Here is a 26308-nt window from a genome sequence, read left to right as displayed (position 1 = left end):
CTAACATTTACAAAATGGTCACTAATCAGCGTTGAAGGAAGCAGAGTTTATGGGCACGCCATCAAGTGCAGATGGTTCTCGGCACAACTACTTTCAAAGATAAGAGGGTAGGAAGCCAATTCTAAAATTTGGTGAAAATCCAGAAAGTATTTCAAACCACTGATGTGTGCTAGTGCTCTAATGATTGGACAAAACAAACAAAAAAAATATAGCAAGTTTTGCCCCACACATTTAGTGACACAGGGATTATATATTAAGTTTTGCAAATGTAAAACCATATATTGTACTCACTTTTGCTTGTACACATTTGTAGACTAATTTCATTCCTCTTATTTTAAGTTCTGATACATAATTGAATAATGGTGCTGTTTACGGGTTTGAAAGCTTGCAGCAAAAGCAACACTAATCATAAATGCTCCATCATTTTAAAAAAAGTTACAAAACCAATTTGTTTCAATACTGTCTTTACTGTATTAAACAGAATATTTACAATTTGTACAAATGTCTGCGCTCCAACAAGATACAAAATACATTTCACAAGATGCAATAACCTTGATCCAGGTTCACCTGGAACACCATTGCACTACAAAGGACAGAATGTCTTTCAAAGAACAAATGAACATCTGGTTAGGCAACTCCACAAATGCAGCAATTCAGGCAATAACAAAAATACAACATGAGGTCAGAGAGGATTCAAATGCTCTTCTAATAATCCAGGGTTCTACAAAGCAGGGTCCTGGAATTTTCTTGGGACTACTGAAACAGCTAATGGAGTTTTCTTGTAATCCAGTCGATCATTGGTGCGATGATCATCAATCCTTAAGTACAGGCATTCAGAAACACCTTTAAGATCTGAAGGCCAGAAGGTTGCTGTCTTTGTTTTTTTTAAAAAAACAGTTCTAAATATATTTTCTCAGTTATAGATTTTAGTAAATAACTTCATAGACTGATGCTTTCTTATCTCCAGAGCCTGTGACTATATATTTATCGTCCACTGAAATATCGCAGCTCAACACTGATGATGACTCTTTAGACTGTAGAAAGGGGAAAAAAAAAACAGTAAATCTAAAATAAATAGAACTAACTTACAACTATAGTTTTCAATTTATACATCATAATGGGTTCAAAGTCTAGAGCAGGGGTTCTCAACCTTTTTTGCTTCTGAGGCACCCCTCTCGCGTTATAAAAATGACATGGACTCCCAGAGGGTGATGGGATCTGGAACTCGCTGCCTGAAAGGGTGGTAGAGGCAGAAACAGTCATTGCATTTAAAAAGTACTTGGATCTGCACTTGAAGTGCCGTAACCTACGAGGCTACGGACCATGAGCTGTGGGATGAGGCTGGATAGCTCTTTTCCAGCCGGCACAGACACGACGGGCTGAACAGCCTCCTTTTGTGCCTTAACCTTCTGTGATAACACAAGGTTTTTTTTTGTGTATAAAAATTCTCTCAGTGCTGCTACCACACACCATGTTACTGCTGTTGCTGCTATCCAAGCACTGCAGAAAATACTGGTCCTTATGCCAATCCCACTTCCTCTTTCCCTCTATATGAGCCCCAATCACCTGACCCCCCCCCCCACCCCCCCAGTCTCCATCTTTCCCCTGCAAACCCCTGACTCCCCTACCGACTGTTCCCGGCACATCAGCCAGTCGCAGTTCTCTGCTTTATTGTCAGTCAAACAGCTGCCCCCCCCCGCCCCCCTTTTCCAATATTTTCGTAACTAATAAACAAAAGCGTACAATGAAAAAAACAACTTTTTTAAGGCCCGCATGATTTTTCTCCCAAATTGCTTGCAGCAGTGTCCAGAATAATGTTCTATTCCAGGTGACTCCAGGACAATCCTGGAAGGTTGAAATCCTAGCTGGAGGTTAACATTGGGTGTGAACAATCAGTTCTGTCCGTGATGCCCTCCTTGGTAAAGCAAGACTGCATAAAATGCATTAAATGGTCAACAGCCAAAATATTCCTAGTTCTATTCTATATTCATGAAGTCATCAAGTACAGAAGGAGGTCGTTCAGCTTATCGTGCCTGTGTCGGCTCTTTAAAAGAGCTATCCAATTAGCCCCATCTCCCTGCCTTTTCCCCATAACCCTGCAAATGTTTCCTTTCAAGTATGTATCAAGTTCCCTTTTGAAAGTTACTATTGAATCTGCTTCCACCACCCTTTCAAGCAGTGCATTCCAGATCATAACTCGCTGCATAAATACATTTCTAATCATCTCCCCTCTGGTTCCTTTGCCAATTATCTTAAATCTGTGCCCTCGGGTTACGAACCCTCCTGTTTCTCCTTATTTACTCAATCAAAATCGTTCGTGATTTTGAACACCTCTTAAATCTCCACTTTACGGAGAACAATCCCAGCTTCTCTAGTCTCTTCACATAACTAAAATCTCTCAATTTGGTATCAATCCATTAACCTCTTCTGCACCCTCTCCAAGGCCTTGACATCCTTGTGCATTCACACATGCCAGAGATCATACTGAAGTGTTGAAAAGTGGCTTAAATCACATAAACATTAAGACAAACTTTCTCAAGTGTACTGACTTCTCAAAAGGCTTTTAAACTTCTTCACTGCTCTATAATTTTTTAATAAATTCTCGAGATGTGCGTGTCATTCATTCCCCATTCCTAGTTACCTTGAAATGCTGAATTCCATTCTTTGTAGCAGTTTGATGCAACTGAGTGGTTTGCTAGATCACTTCAGAGGATAGTTACGAATCAACCATGTTTGTGTAGGACTGGAGTCACAAACAGGACAGACTGAGTAAGGACGGCAGTTTTCAATCTCTGAAGGACATTTGTGAACCAGTTGGGCCTTTATGACACTGACAGTTTTGTGGTCACTTCATCATAATCATCATAGGCAGTCCCTCGGAATCGAGGAAGACTTACTTCCATTCTTGAAGTGAGTTCAGGAGAGCCACAGGCTCTGTCACAGGTGAGACAGATAGTCGTTGAGGGAAAGGGTGGGTGGGACTGGTTTGCTGCACACTCTTTCCGCTGCCTGCAATTGATTTCTGCATGCTCTCGCCGTTGAGACGCGAAGTGCTCAGCGTCCTCCCGGATGCACTTTCTCCACTTAGGGCGGCCTTTGGTCAGGGACTCCCAGGTGTCAGTGGGGATGTTGCACTTTATCAGGGAGGCTTTGAGGTGTCCTTGTAACGTTTCCGCTGCCCACCTTTGGCTCGTTTGCCATGAAGGAGCTCCACATAAAGCACTTGCTTTTGGAGTCTCGAGTCTGGTACCTGTATATGCTTGTCAAAGTTATTATAATTAACAACTCCCAACTGTAATTATAATTAACAACTGCCCACGCTACTCTGGATCTATGGTATTTTGCTTAACTTTTTTTCAGCAAATTCAAGAAATTTAGGTTTGACGAGAAGTTTTGCAATAACATTACCTGGAATATGCTGGCTCCATAAGGCGTTCTCCATGCATTCAGAAGATTATCTTTTCCAGTGCTTACAAACCATTTACCTGTATAAATATACCAAAAATCATTAAATTAACCATCCACTGTCTGGCCCAATTTTAGTGTTTCTATCATGCATCCAACCTTTACTTCCTGTTCTAACCAATAAAATCAAAGAGCTTAAAGTCCCTGCATACCCATCTTATAAACTGATGCCCCCACCAGGTCAATGGGTTCATACAGAATATCATGCCTTGGTATTGACATCCACAGCTATGACATGTTTGTGAGCAGTGATGTTGTCAATTTTTGCAAAACTCTTCCCTGAAGTGCAGTAGAGTCTTCAACTACATCCTAAATGTGAGGAAATAAGGCCACCTCCACTATAATCTTGAAACAATACACATGCATCAGCTGCAGGACAGCAGCTACAGTATAGCACTATCATCCTACATTATTTACTGTATTTTTTCTGCTTTGGTAATGGTGCACTAAAACTAAAGTATAAACATAGCAAATATTATTCACTAAATTTTGGACATTCCTTTCTTCAAATTTGGAACTGTCATTATATTGTTTAGCTTGTATGATTTGAAATATAAAATGCATAAATATGCAAATACATCACGAGAAAAGCTGTCAGGCTTGGAGGATTGATGCTTGGTCACGCATGTCAAACCAGTAAGCATGCATGGTCCTCTCTGGGCGCATCTCATACTGGTCCCATCTCTCAGCAGTGCTGGTGTGGAATTTCAACCTAGAACCAGCATTAAATCAGCACCAGTGTAACTGTGCTTTGTTTTCAATGTTGGTTTTATGAGTTCATTTAGACCCCCGCACCCCCCACAAAAAAAACACTTATTTCCTTTCTCTATTGCCGTTTCCACTCCTGGACGCAGTGACCTATGGCAGGGAACAGTTCCAAAGCACTCTTGCATTCCACCCAAAAGGCCATTTTTATGCATGAGCCTAGACAGTGAGCATCAGTTGGCTTTTTAAACCCTGAAATGGGATGTGGGAAGGGAAAGAGAATCACAGCAAAATCTGATCCTATTCTCACCAACCCACAGAGCTATACATTTCAAGTGGATGTCACTACACAGCAGCATTTTTGCCCAGCGAATGACCTTAAAACTTTTACACCTAGTAAAAGCAGGCGTAAGAGTTTTAAAAGATAGAAAAAATAAATGTTATCATTAATTTATATATTAAAAACCTTATTTGTTAAGGTAAGTTTATTTTTTAACCCTATTAAAACATTTTCAAAAAAATAATTTTTTCCTTAAAGCATTCAATTTCAATTCATTTTAAATATGTGAGGTGCTTTTTAAATTTATTGTGTTGTGTTTCTGTGTTTTGGGGGTTATTCTCATTGATAGTAATGGGAGCTCATACAAACAGAACTCACCATTATTATCAATGAGAATATTACATTGTGATTGGTGGATCAGGTACCACATGATCCTAGGATGCGCTTACGTTCCTGGGATGCGTGGGTCTCTGTGCTGAGCTGCGCATCCAAGCCTCGGACAGGAAGTGTTTGTTCCTCCGGGACCACCAGGTACTTTAGGTAAAAAAAATTTGGCCGGCGGCATCCGCCCACAGGAAGGCTCCGACCGGAATTTTTGCCCCAATATTACTGAGTTTTAGTTTTTAAGAGAATTTTTTTTCTCAAAGCATTTAATTCATAAAACATACACCATTGTAACATTTCTTCATTAAAGGTAAACCAGCATATCAAGTTTGGAAAAAAATATTTTCGGTAATATTAGCCATTTATTTGAATGCTTTGCATGTGGAGCAGATATTGAGGATTTGGCCTTGCTGGGATCAGGATTTTGCATTTATAAGGGTATGCACGGATCAGAAATTCTCTACTTCAGCAGTGAAAGGGAAGTGACTTCTTACATGTTTATCTTTAGACAACTATACAACATTTCAAATGGCAACTGTGGCTTAGGACATAGTTAGAATTGACTTCAAATCTGTTGGGCTGGGAGGGGTAGGAGAGTTTGGAAACCCAAATCAACCAGGGTTCTTACTCTTAATCGACATCCAGCTAGAAGTACATATCAAAGGGAGGACAGGTGAATATGTGGTTGAATAACCTGCTAACTGTGAAGGCTCATGCAAAAAAATGACTACCTGGGCAAAGTACAAAAGGACAAATGATGCACAAGAACTGAATCCCAGCATGGAGTCAATGACTTTGGGAATAGGGAGAGAAGAAAATTGTGAATGATGATCCTTACCACAGTAAGCAAATTTAAGTGACAACACACAGCTTTCGTGGAGGTGCAGTTGATATTTGTCTGGTTTGGTTACGTGCAGCACTTCTACATTGCTGCTCTCCATCCCTACAGCTAGCCATTCCCCGGTAGGACAGTATCCAAGAGAGAAGATCTTAAAAAAAATTGAAAATTAATGTTTAGTTGGAGATTATGTTCTAAAATACTATGAAACAGATATTACAAAAGTACTGAATCATGATAGGCACACAGCAATAGTTATAATACCAAAGCTTTATTTGCTCCTTTTCAGCAATCTATTTAACAGTTTTAGTTCAGCTTTGCACACCCAGGAGTAGGCACTCTGGTCGATCTCTTCCTCCTCAATAGCCAGGGGAAATTGAGGCCACTTGTAACATTTCCACGATGTAATATCTCCACTACTGTCTGAGATCTATCAATGCAAAGCAAGGGACCTTCTTGTATGGCTTTGAACCATACCATATGCTACATTTACCACGAGTCATCAAAGTAGCCTCGACATCTTCATCTATTAGTTGCCCAATTCTTCACTCTCATTCACCCCATAGAAAGCTGCTAGAACTTTTGCAGTTCTGAACAACTGCAACATTTATGTATAGAAAAAAATCCATTGTGATTTTTCATTTAAAATTGATCTCGCCTTTCTTCCCCCACCCCACACAGCTTTGCAAGAATGTGACTGAAGAAGAAAGGGGGGGGGGGGGGTGGTGGGTGGGAGGGGGGTAGAGAGGTGGCAGATCCACTTCCAGATTTGTACCGACACCCTAAACCAGCCAATAGGAGGAGTGTGCAACAGCAGCCTGGGAAGAACTTTCCAATTTAATTTCCCCTTTTCCTTTGGGGTGGCACACAAACTCTGCTTGGTGTCTCTCTGCGCCAGAGATTGGGAATTTGGCGCTGGTGGGTGCAAAAGAGAGAAAAAAAATGAACTGCCTGCTGCAAATAGATCACTCACTCTCAAACTGGTTTGAAAAAAATAATTATTTTAATCACTTCCTTCTTTCCACATTCTCTCACCATTCCCACGTTTCAGGATAGAAGTGAGATTACGGCATATAATTTTTCAATTACTATTTTGAAACTCCACCAGCTATAGCTACAATCTAATGGGTTAGGTTAAAAATCTGTTCTTTTAGTTTCAGGACAATCTGCTGATGGATTGTTCAAAGAAAACCACTCCCATCATATTAACATTTAGATTGCTTCAAAATGTGGTACATCAGTCACATCTTTACATGGCTTTTTATCCCAAATTGTACTGGTAAGCTTAAAGATCATAAAAAGCCGAGAGAAGGTCTAACCAATACATTTGTAATACTTTTTTTTCTCTCTCTACGTATTTCATACACAAACACACACAAATGCTGATTGCACTCTGGGCTGCTGGAGTAAACCATTAGCCAAAGGGTTATAGTAGTGATCATGAACATTAGCTGTGTGCTTTACTTAAGAGACATGAGCTTATTTTATAGACAGAAAACTGCAGTCAATCTGTACATTATAAGAACATAAGAAATAGGAACAGGAATAGGCCATACAGCCCCTCGAGCCTGCTCCGCCATTCAATAAGATCATGGCAGATCTGATCATGGACTCAGGTCCACTTCCCTGCCCGCTTCCCATAACCCCTTATCGTTTAAGAAACTGTCTATTTCTGTCTTAAATTTATTCAATGTCCCAGCTTCCACAGCTCTCTGAGGCAGTGAATTCCACAGATTTACAACGCTCTGAGAGAAGAAATTTCTTATCAGCTCAGTTTTAAATGGGTGGCCCCTTATTCTAAGATCATGCCCTCTAGTTCTAGTCTCCTCCATCAGTGGACACAACCTCTCTGCATCCACCTTGTCAAGCCCCCTCATAATCTTATACATTTTGATAAGATCACCTCTCATTCTTCTGAATTCCAATGAGTAGAGGCCCAACCTACTCAACCTTTCCTCATAAGTCAACCCCCTCATCTCCGGAATCAACCCAGTGAACCTTCTCTGAACTGCCTCCAAAGCAAGTATATCCTTTCGTAAATATGGAAACCAAAACTGCATGCAGTATTCCAGGTGTGGCCTCACCAATACTTTATATAATTTTTCTCCATTTAAATAATAACTTCTCTTTGATTTTTTTCTGCCAAAGTGCATGACTTCGCAATTTCCAACATCATACTCCATCTGCCAAATTTTTGCCCACTCATTTAGCCCGTCTATGTCCTTTTGCAGATTTTTTGTGTCCTCCTCACACATTGCTTTTCCTCCCATCTTTGTATCATCAGCAAACTTGGCTAAGTTGCACTCAGTCCCTTCTTCCAAGTCATTAATATAGATTGTAAATAGTTGGGGTCCCAGCACTGAACCCTGCGGCACCCCACTAGTTACTGGTTGCCAACCAGAGAATGAACCATTTATCCCGACTCTCTGTTCTCTGTTCGTTAGCCAATCCTCTATCCATGCTAATATATTACCCCCAACCCTGTGAGCTTTTATATTCTGCAGTAACCTTTTGTGGCACCTTGTCAAATGCCTTCTGGCAGTCCACATACACCACATCCACTGGTTCCCCTTTATCCACCCTGTTCGTTATATCCTCAAAGAATTCCAGTCAATTTGTCAAACTTGACTTCCCTTTCATATATCCATCCTGACTCTGCCTGACCGAATTTTGCTTTTCCAAATGTCCTGCTACTGCTTCTTTAATAATGCACTCGAACATTTTCCCAACCACAGATGCTAGGCTAACTGGTCTATAGCTTCCTGCTTTTTGTCTGCCTCCTTTTTTAAATAGGGGTGTGACATTTGCAGTTTTCCAATCTGTTGGGACCTCCCCAGAAGCCAGGGAATTTTGGTAAATTACAACCAATGCATCCACAATCCCTGCCGTTACTTCTCTTAAGACCCTAGGATACAAGCCATCAGGTCCAAGGGATTTATCTGCCTTTTGTTCCATTATCTTACTGAGTACCACTTCCTTAGTGATTGTGATTGTGTTAAGTTTCTCCTCCCCTATAGCCCCTTGACTATCCACTGTTGGAATATTGTTAATGTCCTCTATCATAAAGACTGATACAAAATATTTGTTCAGAGTTTTTGCCATCTCCATGTTCCCCATCACTAATTCCCCGGTCTCGTCCTCTAAGGGACCAACATTTACTTTAACCACTCTTTTCCTTTTTATAGGAAAATAATTGTTCAGAGTTTCTGCCATCTCCATGTTCCTATAGAAACTCTTGCTCTCTGTTTTTATATTTTGTGCTAGTTCACTTTCATAGTCCATCTTCCCTTTCTTAATCATTTTTTTAGTCATTCTTTGCTGGCTTTTAAAAGCTTCCCAGTCTTTTGTCCTCCCACTAATTTTGGCCACTTTGTATGCCTTTGTTTTTAATTGGATACCGTCCTTTATTTTTTTATTTAGCCACGGATGGCTCTCTTTTCTCTTACACCCTTTCCTCCTCACTGGAATATATTTGTCTTTCATCAACCGTCCTACACTTTAAGCAATTTTTCCAATCCACTTTAGCCAACTCTGCCCTCATACCTTCATAGTCTCCTTTATTTAAGCTTAGTACGCTGGTTAGAGATCCAACTTTCTCACCCTCCATCTGAATTTGAAATTCAATCAAACTATGGTCACTCATTCCGAGGGGATCCTTTACTATGAGATTGTTTATTAATCCTGTCTCATTACACAGGACCAGATCTAAGATAGCCTGCCCTCTGGTTGGTTCCGTTACATACTGCTCAAGGAATCCGTCCCTTATGCACTCTATGAACTCTTCCTCAAGGCTACCCTGACCAATTTGATTTGTCCAATCAATATGGAGGTTAAAATCACCCATGATATTGCTGTTCCCTTTTTACTATTTCCTGGTTTATGCTCCGACCAACAGAGTTGCTACTGTTTGGGGGTCTATAGACTATGCCCACCAGTGACTTTTCCCCCTTTTTATTCCTCATCTCCACCCAAACTGTTTCAACATCCTGATCATTTGAGCCAATATCGTTTCTCACCTTATGCCTTTGAATCTAATTTTATTTTAAGATTTGAAAACGTTTCTCACCATATATCTTTGAAACTAATTTTATTTTAAGATTGAAAACATTAACTTATTTGTGCATCTTTTATGAAGTCAGTGAAGTTTATTCTTAGGTATAATCATCTACTGTCACATGCTAATGACTATTAACTGCTGATGATAATTGGTGAGAAATTGCAGCTACATTTTTGCAAGTGATTATTTTTCAATTATAGTTATGATTTAGTTCAAGACATAAAAAGAAATTAGTGTTCGCATTAGATCTCCAAATACCTGGGACGTGAAGTCATGTTGCTGTAGTTGCCTTCCTTCTCTGAGGTCCCAGGATCGTACAGTGTTGTCTAAACCTCCCGTCCAAAGCTTGGTGCCATCATTTGAAATGTCAATACAGCTGGCTCCATCTGTGTGACCCTGGAATTGCCTGATTAAACAAACAAATAGAATAAAGATTTCCTGCACAAGCCTTAGATAAACACAATTATGTTGTTAGTTTTGGACTCCAGATCAAAATGTTTCTTCACTATCTGGTACTGCATTTGGTTAAACAAACCATGGCAGGACATAACATTAGTTCATGATCTATGATGTGCAAATATTACCCAGGTGCAACAAGCCCAAAAGCCAAAAAGCTCTTCTCTGTAAAATTACATCAGTCAAAATGCAGCTGTAATTAAGCACATTGTCATCTTTCCCCCACCTCCAATTGAAGTTAGTGCCACACATATTTATTGCTAAACTCTTACTTTGCTTACTCAAAGCTTCTCACAGAATACATACAAGGACTAGCTCCTACTAATTGAATTCTGAAGATGACTTCTGTCTAGTGGCACTTTTAGATTATAAAAGTGGCCCCAAGGGAGCAGTGCTCAAACAAGATGTGCCCTTTGTGTACCGTTCTTCATTGTTATTGCTCCCAATCAAGACCTTTGATTCTTATAGTTTAAGGGATAGGCATTCAATTCTGTGATTTTAGTGTTAACTAGAGATCTAATAGAACTTCAAGGCCCATAAAAAGATGTGCATTCGAAGGTGTAAGTATTGCATGTCTGATATTCATTTGACTAACAATATAAAACTGCCATAACACAGGCAAATCATATCGCCCAATAGTCAGCCATTTAAATTAGTAATTTATAAAGCTGACTTGGCTACAATTAATATATGAAAGAGGATCACATTTATTCTGAAATATTAATTTTCTAAACACTTATATATAATCACATTTTCAATACCCTTCCAATTTAACCGTCTGTTCAAAACAACAGGAATCCAGTCTTGACGATTGAACTCTTACCTGACTAATGTCTGATTGTGCAGATCCCAAACTGCGATATTACCATCACTACAGCAGGAGAAACAGACCTTGGAGTCAGGGCTGATAGCCAAAGCATAGCAGGCAGGAGCAGAGGATGTCAATTCTGCCTTTATACGTGGAGTTGGGGCTGCCAGGTCCCAAATAGATAACGTGCTGGCTTCACCACCAACAATCAAGGTACATCCATCAGGTAACAACTTGCATGATCGGATATAATTGTCTCTATTCTGTAGAAAGAAAGGAAAGCGAAGTTCTGTGTGTTGCCTCTTATTCACTAGTATATTCATGCCTTTTGTTTGTCAAAATGTAGCAAAAACTCAACAACCTAGAAAAGCTGCCAGTAATCAGTCTCAAGACTAAACAATTACATAGTCATGAACTTTCAAAAGTGGGCATGCTCCAAGTAAACCAGCTTGGCTTACATCACTCCATCATTTGGCAGATTAAATGCAAGCTATACAAAAGGAAGTTGCAAATAAAAGAATTCCGACACGACTCCCAACTCCACCAGTGTATTTTGTGCACCAGCCATATTTGTGGTTTGAGCGAAACTGATAATTTATTGCTGAGTTATGGCCAGTGTGGATTTACACTGTCTCCACATGGTGACCAAGAGACAAAGACTTCATCTGATCAGCCGGAGTGGAATAAAGATTTTCTAATGCTCCTTAAACCATGTCTTCTTTATCCAATAATTCACCCACAAGTTTACCTTGGATTCCACTACATCCCATAAAAATGTTTTAATACCAGTCCATCCATTTACAAACAGAAAAAATAATCAAGTTGTAAAGGTTCCTTCAAGGAAAGTGTGGGAGGGGGTGGTGGTCATGTCAGATCCCTTTAGATTTTCTTGTGATACCTTGCGATCAGCCATGCACAATTAAAATAAATTCCTCATCTGTACAAATGGTTCCAATGGCCAAAGCTGAAATCTGGGCTGAAAAATCAGACTTCTGGAAGTGCTAATACATGAAACAAGTATCCGTGTTTGTTTTATCCTTATACCATTACCATCAGTGCCACATTACTGAGCAACTCTTTCCAATAAAGCAGATATTGGAATTCATTGACGTTTAGTTGATTTTTCCCCCAATAATTCTAAAGCTAAATACAAAGGTTCAAATTTGTTGACTTTTAGCTGCTGTATAAGTACAGAAATAAACTCTTACTTTTTAGAATAAAACTTCCCCCATTATAGTTTCAACTGTCAGAGAGGATGCCTGAAATTTAGACAAACCCATTATTATACAATAAATTTTCTATCCCAGCGCTTCCAACAAGACAGCACATCAAGAGTACAAATGCAAAAAGGATTGAACAGTTTCCATTAAATAATAAAAGAGCCACATTGTAAAATATTACTTTGCCACCATATATTGCCATACAAGTCCTTCTGCAGCCATTTATATAACTGTTGATCTTTTTGGTATATCTAGGCTGCCCCAAATTCGGTTTCCCAGTTTTTGAATAAGCCATATGGAAATTTTTAAATGTAAACGAAAAGCAAAAAGTCCAGCTTATAAAATGGAATCTCAATTTTTCCACTTAGTTTTGTGTCTTGCAATGCAGAGATATTATTCAGGTTAAAGTTTTCAGAGAATTTTTACCTGCAGCAAACATCCGAATCACAGCCAAGAGCCCACACACCCTGGCCTACCTTTATCTTGCCTCCGATATAGTTTTGATTTTGAGAAAAGGTGGAAACTGTAAAACTGTAAGGAAATACCACTTTGAAAATTCTCACCAAGGCCTGCCTCTTCAATGACTTTGTACACACAATCTTTATTATTAGATTCCATTTCTTAACAAATTTCAGATGTATATTTGTGTCCAATCAAACCTTTTATACATAATTACTTTCAATTTCGCAACTGAATCTGGTTCACACAGTTTTGATGGGGGAAATGGGAATATTCCAAAGTTGGTGTTAAAAATGTACATCAGGAAACATAACTCACTGCTATTTCCTTATTTGTGAACTGACAAACAGCTACCTAGAATTGTTTCATAGTTTCCTGATTAAATCTCAAAAAGTGGGAACTGGATTTCAACAGTAGCTTACATTCACTTACCAAGCAGTCCAACTGGGACACCGGGCTCTTGCTGCCAGGCTGGCTGATATCCCAGACCTTCACACAACCTTTCCCACCAGTGTACACATGTCTTGTGGGATTGCTGATGGTAACTGCACACACAACTTCACCATGGCTCAGTGTGTTGATCTGCCGAGCATGTCTTGGGATCCCTGGTCCAATTAGGGCATCAGGAGGAAAAGGCACAGGCTGCATTTGTCCTTCCGCAGTAACATGGAATGAATAGGCTCTATTTAGAAAAAGTTGAAAGAAAACAAAACTGAAGGATTTGGGCTAACATCTGCTGAATACTAACCACATTTCTCAATATTTTTTGCTTACGATTGCAAGTGACCACCTCCAGTTTGCATGGTGTAAATGAACAGTTTACAACACTGTTACTTTTTTTTTAAACATCTAGAAATACTGTTGCATATTTCCATTTCTCATGTTGGAGTGACCTACATGAAAGGGTTGAAATTTTCTGGACTTAAAACTCCACACATCTCAAAATGAAGGAGCCAGTACAAATTACCGAAAAGTCAGAATTCAAAACCTGATCAAATATTTGTATATGATTATCCCTAGCACAGCAATATAGGAACTTAATGTTAAAAAATGAATTTTCAAATAATTTGTATTCAGCAACTTTGAATTAAGAGTAGATTGTATATCATTTATGAACAATGAAAATGCTGCATCAACAATTCAAAAGTTTAAAAATATGCATTTTTACCTTTATCCATTTGAATTAATGTGCGCAAAAATGAACATTAGTGAATTTATTGCCACAAAGAAAGCAATATAATTAACTTTCAATGTTAACATTCAGAAAGGAAATCCAGGCACAGTTAGTAGTGTTACTTCAAACTATTCAGACATTACATATATTTTTATTTGGAAGAAAATAATTTTAATTAGTTACTTACGGTTTTCCACCAGGGATGCCCGTCAAATTTGGTGGCATTCCAGGTACGCGCATGTGAGGATGAGGGTCGAACCCAACCTATAATTAAAAATCAGTGGATAAAGATCCAAAAATTCTAAAATGTGTACAAAAGGTGTAATCCATTCTTGGGGCCACAGTGCCTGTTAGGTTGTCTCTGGCCACATATATTGGCACTCATTTAGTTGAATTGTGGGAGTGGCCACAAAAATGTGGGTCGATGATTCTGCCATTGGAATAAAGGAGCTAGTTTTAACAATGCAAAGGTGGGGAGTCACGTATCAACACTGCTCTCCACAATCCAAACCAAACAAATGCCCAAGAAAAGAGCTATATAAATGCAAGTTTGTTCTTTCTTTTAACATTACAACATTCCTACATTACAACAGTGACTACACTTCAAAAGTACTTAATTAGCTGTAAAGCGTTTTGGGGCATAATGAAGTCATGACAGGTGCTATATAAATGCAAGATCTTTCTTTCTTTAACAACACTAGCATATATTTACAGAGTACCATTAATGTAAAAAAACACTTCAAATACACCGCAGAGGAAAACTGATGCTGAGCAAAGGAGAAACAACTAGGAGGGGTGAACAAACGCTTGGTCAAGGGGGTGGATTTTAAGGGGTTTCTTAAAAGAGAAGAGGAAGATGGCAGGTTTAGAGATGGAATTCCAGAGAGTGGGACCGAGGCAGTTAAAGGCACAGCTACCAGGGTAAGACTTAAGGCAGTTACAAAGATAGGGACAGGCTAGATCATTAAAGTATTTAACAACAAGAAATTTGAGGCTAATGTAGATCAGCAAGGATGGGTGAATGAGACTTGGTGTGGGATAGGATATAACCAGCAGAGTTTTGGGCAGCTGATGTTTATGGTGGGTGGAGGATGGCAAAAAGAGTTAACGAGTGTGGAGGTGATGATGTATAAGGGTTTCAGTGGCAGATGAGTTGAGGTTAATGGATGAGAGTTCCAGCCGTTGAGGTAGTGATGGAGGTGAACAACAACAACAACTTGTATTTATATAGCGCCTTTAACATAGTGAAATGTCCCAAGGCACTTCACTGGAGTATTATGCGCTAAAAATTTGACACTGAGCAGCATAAGTAGAAATTAGCGTAGGTGACCAAAAGAAGTATGTTTTAAGGAGCATCTTGAAGGAGGAAAGAGAGGTAGAGAGGTGGAGATGTTTAGGCAGGGAGGCACAGTGGTTGGGGCCTAGGCAACAGAAGACACGGCAACCAATGGTTGAGCGATTATAATCAGGGATGCTCAGGAGGGCAGAATTAGAGGAGCGCAGACATCTCAGGGGATTGTGGGGCTAGAGGAGATTACAGAGAGAGGGAGGGGTGAGGCAATGGAGGGATTTGAAAATAAGGATGAGAATTTTGAAATCGAGGCGTTGCTTAACCAGAAGCCAATGTAGGTCAGCGAGCACAGGGTTGATCTACTGCGGGGTTAGATGCATCAACGTCAGTGTTCTCACTCAGGCCAACATTTCCAGCATCGAAGCACTGACCACACTCGACCAGCTCCGTTGGGTGGGCCACATCGTCTGCATGCCTGACACGAGACTCCCAAAGCAAGTGCTATATTTGGAACTCCTACACGGCAAGCGAGCCCCAGGTGAGCAGAGAAAACATTTCAAGGACACCCTCAAAGCCTCCTTGATAAAGTGCAACATCCCCACTGGCACTTGGCCCCAAGACTGCCTTAAGTGGAGGAAGAGCATCCAGAAGGGTGCTGAGTACCTCGAGTCTCGTCGCCGAGAGCATGCAGAAAACAAGCGCAGGCAGCGGAAGGAACGTGTGGCAAACCAGACTCCCCACCCACCCTTTCATTCAACTACTGTCTGTCCCACCTATGACAGAGATTGTAATTCCCGTATTGGACTGTGCAGTCACCTGAGAACTCACTTTGAGTGGAAGCAAGTCTTCCTCGATTTTGAGGGACTGCCTATGATGATGATAATTGATGGGTGAGCAGGACTTGGTGTGAGTTAGGACATGGGCAGCCGAGTTTTGGATCATCTCTAGTTTATGTCGGGTAGAATGTGGGAGGTGAGCCAGGAGTGCGTTGGAATAGTCAAGTCTAGAGGTAACAAAGGCATGGATGAGGCTGCCCTTGCCTCAGCAGCAGATGAGCTGAGGCAAGGGCAGACAGGCGAGATTATGGAGTTGGAAATAGGTGGTCTTAATTCTAACAACATAAAAAATAGGAGCAGGAGTAGGCCATTTGGCCCCTCGAGCTTGATCCACCATTCAATAAGATCATGGCTGATCTGATCATGGACACAGCTCCACTTCCCTGCCAGCTCCCCATCACCATTTACTCCCTTTTCGCTCAAAAGCCTGTCTATCTCCACCTTATATTCAATGGCCCAGCCTCCATAGCTCCCTGGGAGAGAATTCCACAGATTAATAACCCTCTGAGAGAAGAAATTTCTCCTCATCTCAGTTTTAAATGGGCGGCCCCTTATTCTAAGACTATGTCCCCTAGTTTTAGTTTCCCCTATGAGTGAAAATATCCTCTCTGCATGCACCTTCTCTAGCCTCCACATTATCTTATAAGTTTCAATAAGATCACCTCTCATTCTTCTGAACTCCAATGTGTATAGGCCCAACCTACTCAACCTATCTTCATAAGTCAACCCCCTCATCTCCGGAATCAATCTAGTGAACCGTCTCTGAACTGCCTCCAATACAAGTATATCCTTTCTTAAATATGGAGACCAAAACTGTACACAGTACTCCAGGTGTGGCCTCACCAATACCCTGTACAGTTGTAGGAGGACTTCTTTGCTTTTATACTCTATCCCCCTTGCAATAAAGGCCAACATTCCATTTGCCTTCCTGAATACTTGTTGTACCTGCTTACTAACTTTGTGTGTTTCATGCACAAGGACCCCCAGGTCTCTCTGTACTGCAGCACGTTGCAATTTTGTTTCCATTTAAATTATAATTTGTTTTTCTATTATTTCTGCCAAAGTGGATAACCTCACATTTTCCCACATTTTCTCCATCTGCCAAATTTTTGCCCATTCACTTAGCCTGTCTATATCCCTTTGCAGATTTGTTTGTGTCCTCCTCACAATTTGCTTTCCCACCCATCTTTGTATTGTCAGCAAACATGGTTACATTACACTCGGTCCCTTCATCCAAGTCATTAATATAGATTGTAAATAGTTGAGGACCCAGCACCGATCCCTGCAGCACCCCACTAGTCACTGCCAACCGGAAAATGACCGAATTATCCCGACTCTCTGTTTTCTGTTAGTTAGCCAATCCTCTATCCATGCTAATATATTACCCTCAACCCTGTGAGCTTTTATCTTGTGCAGTAACCTCTTATGTGGCACTTTATCGAATGCCTTCTGGAAATCCAAATATACCACATCCACTGGTTCCTCTTATCCACCCTGCTTGTTACATCCTCAAGGAACTCCATGCAAAGCATCTTGCATGACTCCCCAAGAATCCCTTTTAATGAGTACTAAAGTACTGTGCCCAACTAATACCAATTAACCCCTTAACTTCTTGGTAGCTTTCTACATTTAGCTTTTTATAAATTGGTTGCATTCAATATGTCCGATGCATCTATTTCATTTTTTCCCTTCCAACTGTCTTCTAAATTGACAGCTTATGTTGGGGTATGGCTTCATGTGCCAGCAGCCTTCTGGTATCTCCCCAAAGTGGCCATGCTTCACGTATGAGATCAGTGAGTCCTTGCAGGATATTTCACCAAGCTCATTCTTACTTGTGTTCAACATCCACAAACATGGGTACTTGGGAAAGGAGGATTTCTCTCTACCTGGTGCAAGGGTAGTGAGGTCAATTGAAGCACCCTCACTGCTAACCTGGCAAAGCAACAATGCAAATGGATCCTAGTGGGCACTACAGTTGGTCTCAGTGTCCTTAAGCTTGGGGTGGATGAGGTAAGGGTTGCTACTCTTATTTATGGTCCAGTGTATCCTGTTGGAAAGTGGGAAGTACGAAAATTGGCAACGTTAGGATCAAGTTCAGCTGTAATGCCTGCCATGTTAAATAGCTTGCCGAAACATGTTACATAGGCCCCAAAAGAATGGCCAATTGGGCAAGGGACTGGAGTGTTGCCGGCAACTATGGAACTCTGCTGCGGCTTGTGCCACCATTTTCAAAAGAGAGAAAACTTGCAGTCATGAGGTTGGCAAGAAATGTAAATACATCTCAACCAGTACGCATGACATTACCACAAAATGGAGTCACTGGTTTGACATCATATCAATATACTAAAACCAAAGTTCATTTAAGACCACACCATCTGTAATTTAAATTATATAGCAAGTTACACTTATGAAAAAAAATTACAGTAATTAAGGACCATGGAAACAATGATCATTTCAGGAAAAAAGGATTAAGTTACAAGTACGTGTATTATCTCTACTTTTAAATTCAAATAAGTAACCATAACTACTCAATGAAATCTTAATGAGCAAATTAAATCTAGCTCATTAAAGAACAATAGCAGTTTAAAAAGTCTTGTTGAAAGATGTCCATTATGAGATGTAGAGGAAGGACAATGTTAGTTTGTTTGGCCCTTGCAAGTTTTGCATAATGGACCGAAAAGACAAGGTGAGAATATTACTAAAGCAAAGTAGTAATCATGGGTGGCTTTAATCTACATATTGATTGGGCGAACCAAACTGGTAGCAAAACGGTGGAGGAGGATTTCCTGGAGTGTATTAGGGATGGTTTTCCTGATCAATATGTCGAGGAACCAACTAGAGGGCTGGCCATCCTTGACTGGGTGTTGTGTAACGAGAGAGGATTAATCAACAATCTTCTTGGGCGAGGATGTTAGAAATCTGAATAAAAAACTAAAAATGGTGGAAACATTGAGCAGCTCAGCCTGATCAGTTTATGATGAACTTATTCAAAGTATTCCCCCAACACACTACGATTCCCCTTTATATACCTATGCAAAGAAAATAATTGGGCACTGCAGCTTTAACCTGAGTAGTAACAGAGCTCAGTACAGCTCAAGTCCTTGTCTTGTATGGCAGCATTGGAGAAGGGAAGTACTGGGGAAAGGTTATTTGTGGGTGGAATGGTAGGTGTGGGGTGGGGGGGGGGGGGGAAAAGAGATGGGGTGTGAAGAAAGGGTGGTTTCAAATTCTTTCTCGATAGTTTGAAGGATTCACATTTTAATGTTCATTTTAACATTGATAACATGCTCATTGTAGCACAACTCAAAGGGCTGAAAACGCTAGTGGGAGTTGTGTACAGACCACCAAACAGTAGTAGTGAGGTTGGGGACAGCATCAAACAAGAAATTAGGGATGCATGCAATAAAGGTACAGCAGTTATCATGGGTGGCTTTAATCTACATATTGATTGGGCTAACCAAACTGGTAGCAAAACGGTGGAGGAGGATTTCCTGGAGTGTATTAGGGATGGTTTTCTTGATCAATATGTCAAGGAACCAACTAGAGGGCTGGCCATCCTAGACTGGGTGATGTGTAACGAGAGAGGATTAATTAACAATCTTGTTGGGCGAGGCCCCTTGAGGAAAAGTGACCATAACATGGTAGAATTCTTCATTAAGATGGAGAGTGACACAGTTAATTCAAAGACTAGGGTCCTGAACTTAAAGAAAGGTAACTTCGATGGTATGGGTCGTGAATTGGCTAGGATAGACTGGCGAATGATACTCAAAGGGTTGACGGTGGATAGGCAATGGCAGACATTTAAAGATCACATGGATGAACTTCAACAATTGTACATTCCTGTCTGGTGTAAAAATAAAACGGGAAAGGTGGCTCAACCGTGGCTAACAAGGGAAATTAGGGATAGTGTTAAATCCAAGGAACAGGCATATAAATTGGCCAGAAAAAGTAGCAAACCTGAGGACTGGGAGAAATTTAGAATTCAGCAGAGGAGGACTAAGGGTTTAATTAGGAGGGGGAAAATAGAGTATGAGAGGAAGCTTGTCGGGAACATAAAAACTGACTGCAAAAGCTTCTATAGATATGTGAAAAGAAAAAGATTAGTGAAGACAAATGTAGGTCCCTTGCAGTTGGAATCAGGTGAATTTATAATGGAGAACAAAAAAATAGCAGACCAATTGAACAAATACTTTGATTCTGTCTTCACGAAGGAAGATACAAATAACCTTTTGGAAATACTCGGGGACCGAGGGTCTAGCGAGAAGGAGGAACTGAAGGAAATCCTTATTAGTTAAGGAAATTGAAGGGACTGAAGGCCGATAAATCCCCAGGGCCTAATAGTCTGCATCCCAGAGTACTTAAGGAAGTGGCCCTAAAAATAGTGGATGCATCGGTGGTCATTTTCCAACATTCTATAGACTCTGGATCAGTTCCTATGGATTGGAGGGTAGCTAATGTAACACCACTTTTTTTAAAAAGGAGGGAGAGAAAACAGGGAATTATACACCGGTTAACCTGACATCGTTAGTGGGGAAAATGTTGGAATCAATTATTAAAGATGTAATAGCAGCGCATTTGGAAAGCAGTGACAGGATCGGTCCAAGTCAGCATGGATTTATGAAAGGGAAATCATGCTTGACAAATCTTCTAGAATTTTTTGAGGATGTAACTGGTAGAGTGGACAAGGGAGAACCAGTGGATGTGGTGCATTTGGACTTTCAAAAGGCTTTTGACAAGGTCCCACACAAGAGATTAATGTGCAAAATTAAAGCACATGATGTTGCGGGTAATGTATTGACATGGATAGAGAACTGGTTGGCAGACAGGAAGCAAAGAGTGGGAATAAATGGGTCCTTTTCAGAATGGCAGGCAGTGACTAGTGGGGTACCGCAAGGTTCAGTGCTGGGATCCCAGCAATTTACAATAGACATTAATGATTTAAACAAAGGAATTGAATGTAATATCTCCAAATTTGCAGATACCATAAAGCTGTGTGGCAGTGTGAGCTGTGAGGAGGATGCTAAGAGGCTGCAGGTGACTTGGACAGGTTAGGTGAGTGGGCAAATGCATGGCAGATGCAGTATAATGTGGATAAATGTGAGATTATCCACTTTGGTGGCAAAAACAGGAAGGCAGATTATCTGAATGGTGACAGATTAGGAAAATGGGAGGTGCAACGAGACCTGGGTGTCATGGTACATCAGTCATTGAAAGTTGGCATGCAGGTACAGCAAGCAGTGAAGGCGGCAAATAGCATGTTGGCCTTCATAGCGAGAGGATTTGAGTATAGGAGCAGGGAGGTCTTACTGCAGTTGTACAGGGCCTTAGTGAAGCCTCACCTGGAATAGTGTGTTCAGTTCTGGTCTCCTAATCTGAGGAAGGACATTCTTGCTATTGAGGGAGTGCAGCAAAGCTTCACCAGACTGATTCCCGGGATGGCAGGACTGACATATGAAGAAAGACTGGATCGACTGGGCTTATATTCACTGGAATTTAGAAGAATGAGAGAGGATCTCATAGAAACATATAAAATTCTGACAGGATTGGACAGGTTAGATGTAGGAAGAATGTTCCTGATGTTGGGGGAAGTCCAGAACCAGGGGTCACAGTCTAAGGATAAGGGGTAAGCCAGTTAGGACCGAGATGAGGAGAAACTTCTTCACTCAGAGAATTGTGAACCTGTGGAATTCTCTAGCACAGAAAGTTGTTGAGGCCAGTTCGTTCGATATAGTAAAAAGGGAGTTAGAAATGGTCCTTACAGCTGAAGGGATCAAGGGGTATGGAGAGAAAGCAGGAATGGGGTACTAAAGTTGCATGATCAGCCATGATCATCTTGAAGGTTCGAAGGGCCGAATGGCCTACTCCTGCACCTATTTTATATGTTTCTCAGTTTCTATGCTACAACAGTAGCTGCAATCTTCAGTAATTCTCTCAATCCACCACAACATTGGCGGCAACCTTGTTATGTACATCAACAAGGTAGAGCGGGACAAACGCTAAGGAAATTCACTCCCCACTTTTTATTGAATGCAGATTTAATCTTTAACAATATTTTATTTGCATTGAGTTTCTGGTATTTTGTAGAGTACGCATTTATGAGAAGCGTTTTATTACTTTTAAATTACTGTGTAATACAAATCATGATCATTGTTATCGTAAACGCCCATAGCAAAGTGCTAAAGATTTTTAATACACTGCTGTACTATCACCAAGAAGTTTTATTTCTTTTCCTTGTACCTTTTGTGTCTGGCATTTCTTTACTAGTAATGCTTCACTGGCAAGTGTCCCTGTTTATTACTATTAAAATGTCTAGCCAAGAAAGCCTTAAGATTAGAATGTTAAACCTGCCAGATAGTCATTGGGGATTTGTGGATCTCATTTTATAGATTTGTTTTATAAATGGCAAAAACAATACAATTAAATTGTGAACAACATTAAATGTTATGCAGTTTACAAAAGGAATCTGCAGTTCATTTTTCCTCCTCCCATCTTTCTCATTCATCTCAAAGCTTTTCATTTATATTTCATTATAGGTTTCAGCCTGTTCACACTGCCTGGCTGGAACTCCAATGTTCCTGCCCAGGACAGCGCTTGACACATACATGAACCATACATGCACACAGCTCCTCACCCCACAATATTTAGAGTGCGGGCAGCAATGTCCATACTCTAAACTGTAGATAGGATATAAAAGTGACACCCTGATGCTTGCTAAACCCAGTGTGTCACCAGACTGGAGTTGAACTCCAAATAGTGTTGAAACAGTGAATAAAGGTGACCTAATAGAGGTCTTTAAAATTATGAAAGGTTTTGATAAAGTGGATACAGAGAATGTTTCCACTTGTGGGGAAGAGCATAACTACAGACCATCAATATAAGATGGTCACCGAGAAATTATTTAGGGAATTCAGAAGAAACTTCTTTATTCAAAGAGTGGTGAGAATGAGGAACTCGCTACCATAGGGAGTGGTTGAAATGAATAGTATAGATGCATGCAAGGGGAGGCTCGACAAGCATATGAGGGAGACTGGAATAGAGGGTTACGCTGATAAATTTAGATGAGGAAAGACGGAGGAGGCTCGAGTGGAGCATAAACGCTGACATGGACTGTTTCTGTGCCGTATATTCTATGTAATCCTATGAAACATTCCAAGACTACTCCTTCTGCACTCTTTTACTCTCTGTAGTAAGTGTGGGTCCCAATCTAGATTTACAGTGCAACTTTAGCATTATAACTCTTCATAGTGATGTTAAAATTACAGTGTAAATTAACTTTTGCATATCTAACAGCCCATTTCATGGTCCAGCTTTCCAAATGATCAATTTTATAAAATATTGGTTGCTGAGCCTTTGAATGTTAGATACAAACTTAATTTTAACTGCAATGTCATTAGAAACTGGATGTGGCTAAGATAAATGTTAGGAAGAAAAAATATCATGTGCATATGCATTCATTCCATTCTGAACGTACACAACAGGCTAAGTAAACCAGTCTCCAGTGTCATGGGAATCTAAATTTGGGGACAGACCATTTTAGCAATGGCATCATGACTGGACTATATGCCATTTTATCATTTTGCAACTACAAACTAATTGTATATTGAAAAATTTTTTTGGGGGGTTAGTCAAGGTAACAAAACAATTGTACAATTCCAAGAGAAGTTATGATCAAGACAAATCATCTGTTATTCAGACTGTAACTATTATGTTCTTTTGAGTTAATGCGGGTCTTAAATGTAGACTTTAACAAGAGGGAATGTAAATTTAATTGGTTCCCATCGGTAGCATCACTGACAAGAACTGGTGCCAGCAGATTGGAAAACTGCAAATCTAACGCCTCTATTTAAAAAAGGAGGCAGACAAAAGCAAGAAACTATAGACCAGTTAGCCCAACATCTGTAGTTGGGAAAATGTTGGAGTCCATTATTAAAGCAGCTCTAGCAGGACATTTGGAAAAGCTAAATTCGGTCAGGCAGAGTCAGCATGGATTTATGAAGGGGAAGTCATGTTTGACAAATTTGCTGGAGTTCTTTGTGAATAAAGGGGAACCAGTGGATGTGGTGTATTTGGACTTCCAGAAGGTGCCACATAAAAGGTAACTGCACAAGATAAAAGTTCACGGGGTTGGGGGTAATATATTAGCATGAATAGAGGATTGGCTAACTAACAGAGAACAGAGAGTCAGGATAAATGGTTCATTCTCAGGTTGGCAACCAGTAACTATGGTTGCCGCAGGGATCAGTGCTGGGACCCCAACTATTTACAATCTATATTAATGACTTGGAAGTTTGCTGATCATACAAAGATGGGAGGAAAAGCAATGTGTGAGGAGGACACAAAAAATCTGCAAAAGGACAGAGACAGGCTAAGTAAGTGGGCAAAAATTTGGCAGATGGAGTATAATGTTGGAAAGTGTGAGGTCATGCACTTTGGCAGAAAAAAAATCAAAGAGCACGTTATTATTTAAATGGAGAAAGATTGCAAAGTGCCACAGTACAGTGGGACGTGGGGGTACTTGTGCATGAAACACTAAAGGATAGTATGCAGGTGCAGCAAGTGATCAGGAAGGCCAAAGGCTGGGACATTGAATACATTTAAGACAGAAATAGACAGTTTCTTAAACGATAAGGGGATAAGGGGTTATCGGGAGCGGATGGAGAAGTGGAGCTGAGTCCATAATCAGATCAGCCATGATCTTATTGAATGGCGGAGCAGACTCGAGGGGCTGTATGGCCTATGTTCATTAAAAAAAAACCTTTGTGTTTGCTTTAATTCTGGTTTAGTTATTGTATCGTTCAGGTTTGTTTTTCCTTTTTCTTATTCTGAATTTTTGCTTGTTCTGTTAGTCTTATTTTTCTTTCATTTCCTTATTCTTGAACATTATCCCAATGCAATTCTAGTTCTAATGGTTTCAATTGAACTCTATTAGTAAAAACCATACTCTAGCAATGTTGCTATGGTGACAGTACAGGTCTATCTGCCGGGGGTGGGGTTCAGGGGAGGGAAAAAGAATGGTGGAAGAAAGCACATTTGTTTCTTCGTCGTTAATTTTCTTTGCTTCCCTCCTCTCCCGAGGGCATTGGCTCATTGCTGGAATGTTATCCCACAACCATCGGACACCCTCAGGTACCTTGTAAAAGTGGCTATTACTCATCCGTGAGCTTTGATAATGAGTGTAGGCAGGCAGGTATTTCAACTGATGTAGAAGGCATTGCAGTTCAACTGAATTCTGTTCTCACCCAACGTCCGTTTATCCAAGCTTCTAGAGGGCACTGTTAGATAGGGATCAGGACTGGAACTCTTGACCAATTTACCCCCCTTAACCCAGAGCAGCGAGGCCAATTGGAGCACCCTATCACTGACCCAGTGGATATCAGATGGCTCAGCAAAGATAAGGGCTTGAACATTTGTTTCTTAAAATTTTTTTGAGATTTAGGCAGACTTGACTCAACTTTCTGAAGATCCTACCAGTCTGGACAACGTGGACCATTTCCCATACCTTGGGAGCCTCTTATTAACAAGGGCAGACATTGATGATGAGATTCAACACCGCCTCCAGTGCGCCAGTGTAGCCTTCGGCCGCCTGAGGAATAGTGTTCTAAGACCAGGCCCTCAAATCTGCCACCAAGCTCATGGTCTACAGGGCTGTAGTAATACCCACCCTCTTGTATGGCTTAGAGACATGGACCATGTACAATAGAAACCTCAAGTCGCTGGAGAAATACCACCAACGATGTCTCCGCAATATTCTACAAATCCACTGGGAGGACAGACGTACCAACATTAGCGTCCTCGACCAGGCCAACATCCCCAGCATTGAAGCACTGACCACACTTGATCAGTTCCGCTGGGCAGGCCACATTGTCCGCGTGCCAGACATGAAACTCTCAAAGCAACGCTCTACTCGGAACACCTTCATGGCAAACGAGCCAAAGGTGGGCAGAGGAAACGTTACAAGGGCACCCTCAAAACCTCCCTGATAAAGTGCAACATCCCCACCGACACCTGGGATTCGCTGGCCAAACAACGTCCTAAGTGGAGGAAGTGCATCAGGGAGGGCACCGAGCACCTCTAGTCTCATCGCCGAGAGAATGCAGAAATCAAGCGCAGGAAGCGGAAAGAGCGTGCGACAAATCAGTCCCACCCTCCTTTACCCTCAATGACTATCTGTCCCATCTGTGACAGGGACTGTGGCTCTCGTATTGGACTGTTCAGCCACCTAAGAACTCATTTTAAGAGTGGAAGCAAGTCTTCCTCGATTCCGAGGGACTGCCTATGATGATGATATTTTTACACATAAAGTCGCAGTAACAGTAATATTCACTATTTGTTTAA

At 40.7% G+C, this 26308-nt stretch overlaps 1 protein-coding gene across 4 annotated transcripts in view; it reads right to left on the bottom strand.

Annotated features, from left to right (window-relative positions):
* Positions 1-447: 447 nt before the first annotated feature.
* The window catches only part of LOC139265521 (transducin-like enhancer protein 1), a 140314-nt gene continuing 114453 nt past the window's right edge, over positions 448-26308 (bottom strand). For all 4 annotated transcript variants that reach the window (XM_070882546.1, XM_070882554.1, XM_070882563.1 and 1 more), the window contains 7 exons: positions 14034-14110; positions 13105-13354; positions 11009-11256; positions 9988-10135; positions 5673-5823; positions 3409-3485; positions 448-1034 (listed from right to left, as the gene is read on the bottom strand). In XM_070882546.1, the coding sequence (XP_070738647.1) occupies positions 927-1034; positions 3409-3485; positions 5673-5823; positions 9988-10135; positions 11009-11256; positions 13105-13354; positions 14034-14110 (1059 nt within the window). In that variant the 3' untranslated portion in view covers positions 448-926. The remainder of the gene's footprint in view (positions 1035-3408; positions 3486-5672; positions 5824-9987; positions 10136-11008; positions 11257-13104; positions 13355-14033; positions 14111-26308) is intronic.

Source organism: Pristiophorus japonicus, chromosome 1 (genome assembly GCF_044704955.1).
Source record: "Pristiophorus japonicus isolate sPriJap1 chromosome 1, sPriJap1.hap1, whole genome shotgun sequence".
In the NCBI taxonomy this organism is placed as follows: domain Eukaryota; kingdom Metazoa; phylum Chordata; class Chondrichthyes; family Pristiophoridae; genus Pristiophorus; species Pristiophorus japonicus.
Note: the sequence above shows the minus strand (reverse complement) of the source record. Positions and strands in the feature narration are given on the sequence as shown.